Genomic DNA, 11,337 nt, shown 5'->3' on the forward strand with positions numbered 1-11,337 from the left:
TGTATGGATCTTTTGGCGAGTACTCTTAGACCATTGGTCGGAGAGCTTCGTTGACCGTAAATCTCATCAAGGCCAATATTTGTCCAAGACGAGTAAAGCGTAGGAAGGTGGCTTGAGACCGAACCCCCCCCCCCATTTGCGTGCTATTCGGATCTATACCTCCACAAAGAGATCACCTCCGTCCTTGCTAATTGTATATTGGTGATGAGATTGCTCAGTTCCATTTCCTAGAAACTAAGTGGGCAAGACCATGTGCTAAGGCAAGGAAGGCAAGAATCCCACTGTCTGTGTAGGAATGGGTAGTCAGGTGGCATCTACGTCGCCAACAGAGGCACAGGTATAGCTGTTGGGGTAGAGAATTGAGGGTGCTGTAAAATCTGGTTCGCTCATCTCTGCCGGATATTCTTAGGCTTCCGCTTCTTGAAAACAACTGCAGGCCCCTTGCCATCCACATTTCCTTCCTGTTTGATCGGAATATCCTTGGCTTCTTCTGTAGCTGCCGGTTTGATATCTGGCAAAGCTTGACTCTCATCAGCGTCCTCTTTCTTAATATTTATTGTGGAGTCCTCTTCCTTGACGGGCGGCGAATCTTCTTTCTTGAGGGGGCTTTCATGTTTCTCTTCGGTCTTGGGTAACTTGGACAAGGTTCCGCTGAGCAGGGCATCTAGCTCTGCATCGTCCTCTGGGGCTTCTTTAGAATCGCGACCCCATCTCCTTGGTTTCTTGAATAATCCCTTAATCGCGTCTTCTTCCTCTTTTTCTTCCGTCTCACCTTTCGGGCGCTTTCGAACACCGGACGCGATCGCATCTACGTTTCCGGATTTGGTATCTGTCTTCGGTGTATCGTCGATAACTCTCGAGTTGGTAACAGTCCATTCACCTGTCATAGCCATATCCCCTCTTAGTTCCGTCGGAACATCGATACCCATCTGTGCCAATTGTTCCCATTGCTGTTGCCGCTGAGCGCTGGTAGCCTGGGCTTGCGATGGCCCTGGTGTCCTCCCGCTAGAGGAAGCAACGCTATTGCTTGCGGCATGGTTGGATGATGTGCTACTGACAACGCCGTTTAGTCGTTCTATTTCTCGCTTAGCACGTTCCTTCTCTCGTTGTTCTTGTTCGTGGTTGCGATGGAGGTCTCGTAGGAAGCGCTTCAATGCGCCTTGGTGTTTCGCGGTGGCTTCGTGATTTTGCCGCTCGAGTTTGGTGTCGCGTACATAAGTACTGCAATGTTTACACCAGTACTTGGGTGTCGATTTCCAGTATTCCGACATAGAGGACGGTGTGCGACTTTTGGAAGGTGGAGTTGAAAATGGGTGTTGTAAGTTGTAAGAGGAAGAAGAGTGACAGTAAGAACAAGAAGAATAAATGAATTAATTGTATTACGTAGCAAAGTCGGAGCTCATTAACGCCGTGATCCTCTAATGTGTTATCGATACGTACCCAGATAGGTAGTTTAGCGGGGTACGGATAGTTGAAGTCCCCTAAGCATTAGCGCTAGCATTAGTCGTAGACCCCTATAAATATCCAGGATAGGTACTAGGAGACCAACTCTACCGAATCATTCTCATTCTAAACAAAAGCATATACATACACCATAAGACATACTCCTCAATATTAAGACGGCCATGCTTAAGAGCCTCAAAATAGCTATAAAATATCTTGGGTAACTCGAGTGACAGTTGCGTCGCATTCAAACCCCGAAACTAATCTCCCCTGAAATACGCCAAATGATGTGCTTGATGTCGTGCTTGCTATGGATTGGGCGATCTATACAATAAGGAGCTATGCATCGTCACATTCAACAGAGATGAGGTGATCTGATCTCGGGGTAAGTAAGCACATGGGTTTATATATGTATAGACACATCCTCTTAAACCACGTATTCATGTGCATCGGAGCTTTTTGTATTATTCCCCTAACTCCCACTATGCTACCAGTGTTACGTTGTCTCTCTCGTATTCCTTCGCATTTCACACATTAAACCATTCGTCATGGTGTTGAGCCATTAATTCCCTGCCAAAAACATTATCTCTCTTTCCTTCTCAACTCATCCCTTTTTTCCTCTCGGAAAACCCTGCGAGTGACGAGTTGCTTGGGTATGTGAGTCATATTTACAAGTAGAAAAAGGCAACCATCGCGGTGATGATTAGAGCGCCAGCAGTTCCGACGGAGACGCGCGAGGACCCGCTCTGAGGAGGTGCCGAAGTTGTCGCCGGAGGCGAAGTAGGGCTTGAAGCAGACGAACTGGCAGGGGCGCTAGCACTAGGAGAGCTGGCAGCTGAGCTTGAAACTGCGGCGCTGCTGCTAACTGTCGGTGCCGATGGAGCAGATCCAGATGGAGCTGGTGCCGAAGGTGCGGGGGCACTACCAGTAGCGGTTGCTGAAGGAGCTGGAGCGCTGCCAGGGGGTGTAACTTGAACTTGGCCGTCTGTGTACTCGCTAACGGGGACATACGTGCTGGTCGGGCTGGATGTGAGCGAGGCGCAAGGTGTGCTTCCCTGCTGGACTTGACCATCGCCAATCTGGCAAATCGGGACAGGTACTGCAGTGGTGACAACCTGTGGTTGGCCGTCCGGAAGAGCGGTGACGATAGTAGTCTGAACAACGCTAGTGCCGACGACTTGACCATCAGGAATCTGCGAAGCGGGGGCATCCGAACCGCAAGGGACAGCGAGGATAGAGACAGGTTCACATTGCGCAGCCCAGTTGCGATCGTAAAGGTTGTAGAAAGTTCCGGAGAGGCAGCGGTAGAAAGTCTTGTTGTCACCAAGCGCAAGGACGTTGTTGTCGCAGAGAGAAAAGCCGCTGGTGTAGAGAGCGCCAGCTTGAGCGGGAGCATCGAATTGGAACTGGAAGTTCGACGCGATGTAACCGGTTCGATCCTTGGAGTCGAAGATAGAACCATCCTTCAGAGTCGAGACGAGAATACCATCGCTTCCACACTCAGCGCGCTTCTGTTTCGACGGTTAGCATAATTATTATTCGAACCATTTCCCGAAAGATTGGCATCCATCTCAGGATCGTCTACATACCTCAGGCTTGGAGACACTTCGCTTCTCTGTTACCTCCGCGACGGTAATCTCGAACTTTCCATCGAAGCTGCCCGTGCAACCCGCGGGAGCAACGCCGGTCGGGGTAAGCTTGTCGGTGACACCTTGAGGCGCCGCTACGGCAATGCCCAGAAGGGCGGAAACGAGAGCGAGCGTGAATCGCATCTTGTCGATGTGGGTAGGTTATTCCTTAGCGATTGGCAGTGTACTTGACAGATGGGTTGGGAAAGGAAAATGGTTGAAGGTTCAATATTGTACAGTTGTGCTGGGTTGTAGCGAATGACTTTTTGCCTCCAATGTCTCACTCGTCTCTTGCCTCTTACCCTGCTCTTATTACGGGGCCTGGTGTAAACAATAAAGGGATGGGAAGGAGAAAGAGGAAAGAAGGAAAGAGATCAGATGGCGGGTGGGAGGGAATATATCTGCCAGTTTCGTGTGATTGGGTTGGTTTAGATCAAAGCTGGGATTCCTAGGTAGGTAGGATAGGTACGCATACCGGTCTTTAATTCGTTGGTAGGGGCTTTAGATGCCTCCGGGCTATACGTACGTACCTCTCCACGTACGTGTGTCTACATGTTCCGAGGCCCCATTGTCTTCGGTTCAGAACGCATGTAAAGTGCAACAACCAATGTACACGGTACTCACCCCGGTTCATGATTTAGGTGGCCATAAAGATCGGCTCTTGTACCTATACCCTACTGACATGTACCTCGAGGTTAGAAGGCTGGCAGTCCTCTAGAGATACACACGGTTCCTTCCATTTAATAACAATATATCCTGATTTGGAGGCCCGGAAACTTCCTTTGCTCGGGAGAACACAGTGAAATTTGCTCCCTTATTTTGCACAAGTAGGACGGGCTGCCTAACTATTTTAAGTATATACCTACAATAGCTACCCCCTACATACGTAAACTGCTATGTATCCCTTCGAAGTAAGTGCTATTGTTATTTTTTAAGACAGGACTAGTACCACGTACATGTTATGCTGTGCGATGGGGGGTTTGTCTGAAGAAACCAGGGCCTTTGATAGGAGGAATTCTTCGTCGATGGAATTCATGAGTTACTAACCTTGGAAACCAAGGATCAAGATGTACTATAAAGTACGCGTACATTAGGTGTTGATAAGGCCATATGAGAACCGATTATCCGACGGGTCCGTACATACATATGTACTCTAGCTACCTTTTGTACCAAGCTTGATACTATAGAGATGAGATGGGAACAAAAAGATCGACAGTCCGCCGACCCCATAGTCAGTGCCCATCTTCGGTGGAGAACTCCAAATTGACATGGGCCAGGGGCCTCTCTTATCTTTCCACCCAAGCATGTCCAGTACACATGGGTCTAGGGAACAGCAACACAGATGTGATGACGATTTAAGTCATATATACAACATGTAGGCATAATAACCGGATAATATGGTAGCAATGCTATTGTGCGTATGAAGCATTGCTACCATATAGCTCAGCTAATTCACCTTTAATTAAACAGTACTATTTTGTTTTTCTCTCCTTTTCAGCTGTGAGCTTGGCTCGTTACGAACTGTTACTTTATACCACGTACGAAGGAGTGCTGTAGAATCAACCGTGTCACCACCGCTACTGCGAGCAGCCTACTTCATGGCAGCTGTATCTTGCATCGTGCTACTGTCGGTAAAAGATGAATTAGAATTAGGGTTATGCAGTGATGCTACAGTACTCGTCGAGCTCATCTTTCTTTTTTTTTTTTCTATATGCGACGTGCCGTTTTTTTATTATTTTCACGAATACACCGCATACGATAGTACAACATATTAACAACCTCGAGGTGACTGTAACGTTCTCAAAAGAGAGCCTTGATATAGTCGATCAAAGGAGCAGATAGATCACCAAGAAGAGAAGACAGAAAGATAAAGACCTACCTAGTCTGTCAACACAACATGTGTCAGTGCGTATCTCTTCACTCAATATTTCCGGAATCAAAATCAAGCTTCAACCCCGGACCGTGACCCCTGGCGCCAATCGCTATTTCCCGTCCATAGCGCCAATCACACGACGGCGACGTAGATCGGAGATGACGTTCCTTGTCTAGCGGTCCAGCGGCAGGATGGTGGGGGGAGCCAAGGGAGGGCAAGATGACAGGGATAATATTTTGTCGTTGGTTTGTATTCATTGTTTTGCTCCAATCCCTCCGGATTCTCATCCCATCGTACACTAAGCCGTTGATAACGGTCTATATTTGGGGTACTGTGAATATTTTTTCTGCAAACTTATGTACGTATGTATCCTACACAAGCAGGTAGATTTCCACCATCGTCAGATATCCGAATATACTTAAAGAGGGGGTAAAACCCGGAGTATTCTAAGCGGGGGGACCGAGGGGCAACGATCCAGCCACCTGGGAAAAGGAAATCAGAAAATAAAAGCAAAAAAGGAAGAGGAGTTTAGCAACTCGTGGACAGTGCGCCATTTCACCGTATGAAACAATCAGAGAGGCGAAGAAAAAAAAACTACAATAGAATGTAACCCTACAGGAGCTGTACGTGACCAGTGAGGCTCGCCTAAGGAGGGATGTAATATCGATACATTGCATATGGGTTCTATTTGCCCATTGGATGACTTTCCCATCAAAAGAGGTTACTCGCATTAGGAGAGGAAAGAAACGAACGCAAGATGCAGGGGGGATCGTTGTAATGTAGTATGTATGCACAACCAGTCGTCCCCGGCTCGGCTCAGCAGGGGAAGAGTGATAAAAAGATACATGCAAATATTGTGGTACGAGGATAACCTGAGCGTAGTTGATCGATGGACTCCGATGTATTATCAATTTGGCTAAGGATGGATGATCCCATTCGAATCTACCTACTTGAATCCATATCGAGTCTTCTTAATTTTCCACATGGTGATTTTCAAGACGTTATCCAACCCAATGACCCGAAAAGGAAGAATCAGCCTTAAAGGTATGGTTAATTCGACCCAAACATCGAAATTATGACATCAATAAGAAAGCGGTGGCAGGGTGGCTGACACGTAAAAAAGCCCAACCCCTCAAATCTCTCCACTATGCGTCGTAAGGGGTATTATCAAGAGGAATATCTACAGTGCGGAGGATATCTGGTGGTTATTGGTTAACCCACCTGCTTCGGAGTTACATACTCGACTTGCCGCATCTGTTACTCACAAGTTGTAGACCGAGTCGTAACTGTTTGGTGAAATCATTTGGGTCCCCTCAACATTTTGCTTTGTCCTAAACCCGCTCCAAAATCATATCCCCTAGGCGCATATGAGACATTCCGAGAGACAGAACAAATAAGAACAAGACATCTACAACGTTGCTAACTCGTGCACGTGATTATCCAGCATGAATAATGGCGTATTGTCTTTCGTTGATACGCGGAGGTTATCAATGCCCATAACCCGCTACATAGGTGCATCCCTCATAGGATGACCCATGGTCCAGAGTCATGGCCGAGGCCAATATCACTGTGACAGAAGCCCATGGACGGACATGTAACCCACCAGCGTCTAACCGTGTCACTCCCTAATATTACTACAATTGGGACTGTTTACATTGGTTGGCCTCGAAGTATAGCGCATAGGACATTAAATTTGTGAGAGATAAAAGACTTCTGGGCTGCCTGGATCTCCTAAAATTATATTTCGCCGAATCGCTTATAGCTAACACCCATGTCAGTTTTTCGACATTTTCTCCGACGTAAAACAGAGTACAATGCTAGCAAGTAGAATAACAAGGCTCAACTTTCCCATTGGATAGTGGCCTCCAATCTTTAATGGATATCTCACGATCGTTTCATGATGCCAGCTTTGGCACTTGTAATTTTCATAGGCAACGCGTAAATACTAATCGTCTCGGAGGGACTTTTGGGGGAAATCTATCATTAAAGGGGGAATCATCTATATGTAGGCAAAAAATCGAGAGCCTCCACTTCTCCCTTTCTTCGTACACTCATGTGGCTCATGAAATCGTATCCATTCCCCTTCCTCCGGACCTTTTCCCGAACCCATCCATAGAAATTATTTAGCAAGGGCAGCTACCATACCCTGAACTACCTGTCTGGTTTCCGGCTCGAGTTGCTCCTCGGGTGGTCCGAGAACTTGTTGGAAGACATTGAGAAGCTTGGGGGTTAGCTCTTGCACCGTCGGGTTACCAAGCGTGTCTATAGGGTTGGTGTTAGCATCAAAACCATTGTGGGCTGTGTGGAATCTGGTAAGACTTACATAGATGGTGCAGGCATTGGTAAACGGGTTTATTCTCCTCGTAGTCTTCCTTCAGAGGAAGCAAGTCGACAAGTGCAGGAAGTACATCTGCTATCGGGACTTGATCCGGATGGGCTAGTATCATACGGCATAAACATCCCGCGGCATTGTCTTGTAGTCGAGCATCCTTGATCTGAAGTAGAGGCTCTAGCTTTCCAAGAATCTGGCTGTATGTGGGAAGATACGTCTTCGCGTCATCTGAGTGGTATACCAATTGTCCGATTGCATAGGCTGCGTTCGACTTGGTCTCCTTGTCCTCGTCGGAAAGACGGTGCAATAACGGACGTAGTAAAGTCGGGGTATAGGGAGTAACTGCATTGCTCATGTAGGCGACGCATTCAGCTACGACTCCGACAGCAGTAGAGCGCTCAATGGCCTCATTGGAACTGAGAAGTTTGACGATCGGCTTCTCGAAGACCTTCCAAACCTCGGCAAATTGTAGGCCTAGAGCACAGGCGAGCCCGATCAATACATCTAATGCAGTGTCGACGACCAACCAGTCCCATTCAGAACTTCCGTGATCTGCGTTTGGGTCCTCTTCTTCCTCACCTAGGTCGAGTTGGCAGGGATGTGAACGGGTAATGATGGTACCGAGGACAGTGACAATCTGCTGCATCATTTCCTTCTGGCTTAGAATCGCCGGACCGCACGTCTTGAGAGTTGAAGCGACACTTCGGTTTATTTCGGTAACAACATCCCTAAATAATATTAGCATTTGTCGCCATTAATGCTCAAGTTTGGAATAATAGGTGAAGGATATTTAAAATATCAGATCTTGTTCATATTACGTATTCTCAGCAACCGCATGTAGCGTCTGAGTGAGCTGGGTATAACGTAGAGTAGTCATCATTGGAATGGCGTGTTAAACGATAATTGAAATAAAGGATATGACTTACCGATCGGACTCATCTGGCCAAATGTGTAGTGTGGCGGTAGAAACAATCTCGCCCAGCTTTAAGATGTTCGCGACTGGTTCGAAATTCATGGGCAGACCTGGTTCCCATTTACGGCCAGTTTGTTTCTCCATAACCTCCCATACGCAGGCGTACGTTCGCCATAGGGTTCCGAGAGCTGTTTTACGGCAACCCTCATATGAGTGTTCAGCGAAGGGAGCAACAAGTTCAACGGCCCTTTCAATGTACGGGGCACTCTTCTCCTTTGCGGCGTAGATGACGTCGCCGAGGACCTCTAACGCAATCTCTTTCTCGAAAGCTTGCGCCGAAACTCCGACGAGATCGTCCCAGTCATCATCGTCATCATCGTCATCCATAAGGTCGGCGTCGTCGCCATCCGCATCCTCAGAATTCTTGACCTTTAGCTTCTTTCCAGCTAAAACAACTTCCTCGTCCACGAGACCGTCCTGGTCGGCAGGGATATCTAGCTCGACGTCTTCTTCCTCGAGCTCGAGGCTGTCAAATAGACCCTTGAATATACCTGAGAGGGAATCGCCAAGGTCACCCTCGTAAACTGTAGCTAATTGACTCCATAATATGAAAGTCGTTTCGCGAAGTCGGGGGTTTCCAAGATGAAGAGCTTTTTCGCTTGCAACCAATAGCGGTATGACGTATGGACTGAACTCTTGGGCACCAACACCCACAGCGATACGACCCATAGCGTCGCAAATGGAGCTTCTTAACGCCAATTCTTCTTCTCCGCTCTCGGCGAGAATGTAGGAAGACATAGCCTCCATGGTCTCTTTGAGGTAAGGGTTAAACGCACTCTTGATAGAGGCAGCGATGGCACCGAGCGCGCCAGCTGCCGAAGATTTGACCTTGGGATCTGGATGCGACAAGAACGTTCCAATGCGACGAATCATGCTGTCTCCATACTTAGCCATGACATCCGGACCTAGGCCCTCTGCGAGAGAATCAACGGCGCCACAAACGGATCGGATAATATCGACGTTCTTCTTGTCAGACTCATCGCCGCTAGAGGCATCCAAATTCATCACCAACGCGGTCATAATATCATCGTGATGCGATGCCATACTATCAGATAGATCCTCACCAAGTCGAATAAGACCCAGAAGCGCGGAGTGGCGAACACTTTGTTCAGGATCCTTGAGCAGATGCAAGACCATGGGCATGACCGATGCTATCTGGGTAGAGACGAACTCAGGGGCACCCTCAGCACATGTTCCAAGAGCCAATACACAAGCCTTGCGTTGACCTGGGTTCTGGGAGCCGGCATAATTGGCAAATTCGTCCAGCAAGGGGACGATGACCTGCCTGGGTGGTAGGTCAGTAGCGAGCTGGTCGATTAGGGACAAAGCGGTTCTAGCGGGTGTTGTATCCTCCTCATCGTCATCGTCATCCAATTCGGACAGAATGGCGAGACCCTTCTTCATAAGCTGGGCGCCCATGTCAGGAATACCCTGGACCTTCATGCGGCGATACTTGACACACTGGGCGAGGAAAGACAAGGCTTGGGATCGCACGTCATCCTCAGCATTCGTATTGACGGCTAGGTCAAGCATGAATTGAACCAAATCCTTGAAATAGCGCGATATTAACGCGGGGTCATACGCTAGGAATGATTGGAAAACTTCAAAGGATTGTTGAATTTTCTCGTCATCTCCACTGTCAACAGCATCCTTGAGGACATCTACCATGACGGGAACAAATCCCTGAACAGCATTTACGGACTGCTCATCGTCGTCGCAATCAACCAGCATTAATAAGGCGCTGATAGATTGCATGGTATTGACTCGCACATCACGACTTTGGGGGTCTCTAATGGTCTTAGCAAAGAGCTCGAACAGGGTGGATAGATGGTCTTCGAAGTAGGCGGGGTTCGTCTCGAGAAGGCTGAATACGATGTATGAGCCGATCTCGCGGTGGGTAACATCGTCGGAAGTGTTTAACTGCATAACAGCGGGTAACAGGTCGGTCCATTGTTCACTTTCGAAGTCCAACGTCGCGATGGCAGCGATAACGCGGGATTGGCCGTGACGGCATTTGGCATCTTGCTCGCGAAGGATAGCTTGGAGGAGCTCGTTGCGGACAGCGGGTTTTTGGTCATCGGCAATCTTCTCCCAGTGCTTGGGAACAAGTCGCAGAGCTTGAACAGCCGCAAGCATGCGAACTGTAGACTCGGGGTTGGAAACGATGACATGGAGGAGGCCGATAAGGGATTCAGGGTGGGGATAGAAGTTTTTGCGTAACTCTGCGGTTGCTGCCTTGACCTTCTGCGTATCGGCTACGAAGAGTAGACAAAAATTAGCAAGTTGGAAAGGTATAGTATTGGAATAAATAAAAATAAAAAGGTAGACATTCGAAAGACCCTTCATTAATGAATACGTAATAAGGAATACTTACGGATCTGAGATGCCTGAAGCAATTCAACAAGGCGTTGTTGGTCCATGATTGCACGGCGCGATCGTTGAGAAGCGAAGGGTATTAATGAAGCGTCGGCGTCAGTGCAGTGCAAGGACTCTCTAGCAAGTGCTAGATAAGATGAAAAAAAAAAATCGGAATTCTCATCGACGACCTAAGGTCTACGACTTGATCCTTCTAATTCCTTTTTTTTTCGGCGTTGGTCCCAAGATATTAGCAATCAGGAAACATTAGGCAACAATAAGAGAAAAGAAGGATAGAAAAAAAAATATTTATCTTGAATTCACTAGGTGTTAGGTGGGGTTGATCGCAGGAAAATTTTGATGGGTCCCTCTCCTTCGATAAGGCCGATTAACACCAAGCCTAAGCTACCCCTCTTTCCTCTTTCCTCCAGGGCCCTGCTACTTCTTTCCTACCCCTGTCTGCCCTGTTTGCTCTCTGATCTTTCCCCTGCATGTGTTACTTGTGTAACTTTAAATATTACTAACCAAAGATCTAGCGCAGGTACAAGGGAAATAGGTGCTCTTTCTTTCTTCAACACGCGTTTGTGTCTACTTAATTTAATAAATCTTGATGAAATTACCTATCATACCTCACTCTTCAATCCGACAACCTTCCTATGTATTAAATGCAAATGTATCAGTCCTATGTTAATGATCGTCAATGAACCGCGTCTCTTTCATGTAGCCTGCATCT

General features: G+C 47.6%; 3 protein-coding genes across 3 annotated transcripts; all 3 read right to left on the reverse strand.

The window, feature by feature from the left end:
- Positions 1-69: 69 nt before the first annotated feature.
- On the reverse strand, positions 70-1,386 carry F4822DRAFT_274447 (uncharacterized protein). The gene has a single exon (XM_051454766.1). The coding sequence runs from the start codon at positions 1,269-1,271 to the stop codon at positions 387-389; it is 885 nt and encodes a 294-aa protein (XP_051312890.1). The 5' UTR covers positions 1,272-1,386; the 3' UTR covers positions 70-386.
- An 11-nt stretch (positions 1,387-1,397) lies between these two features.
- On the reverse strand, positions 1,398-3,831 carry F4822DRAFT_405498 (uncharacterized protein). Its single transcript, XM_051458303.1, has 2 exons — positions 3,033-3,831; positions 1,398-2,954 (listed from the first exon to the last, which is right to left on the reverse strand). The coding sequence occupies exons 1-2, from the start codon at positions 3,213-3,215 to the stop codon at positions 2,112-2,114; spliced, it is 1,026 nt and encodes a 341-aa protein (XP_051312891.1). The 5' UTR covers positions 3,216-3,831; the 3' UTR covers positions 1,398-2,111.
- Positions 3,832-6,769: 2,938 nt separating this feature from the next.
- Positions 6,770-10,761, reverse strand: F4822DRAFT_274469 (importin beta-4 subunit-like protein). Its single transcript, XM_051454767.1, has 4 exons — positions 10,624-10,761; positions 8,203-10,504; positions 7,268-8,004; positions 6,770-7,206 (listed from the first exon to the last, which is right to left on the reverse strand). Exons 1-4 carry the CDS (start codon positions 10,667-10,669, stop codon positions 7,064-7,066), a joined length of 3,228 nt encoding a protein of 1,075 aa, XP_051312892.1. The 5' UTR covers positions 10,670-10,761; the 3' UTR covers positions 6,770-7,063.
- Between the last annotated feature and the right edge of the window lie 576 nt (positions 10,762-11,337).

Source organism: Hypoxylon trugodes (genome assembly GCF_022578975.1).
Source record: "Hypoxylon trugodes strain CBS 135444 unplaced genomic scaffold F4822scaffold_6, whole genome shotgun sequence".
Classification (NCBI taxonomy): Eukaryota; Fungi; Ascomycota; class Sordariomycetes; order Xylariales; family Hypoxylaceae; genus Hypoxylon; species Hypoxylon trugodes.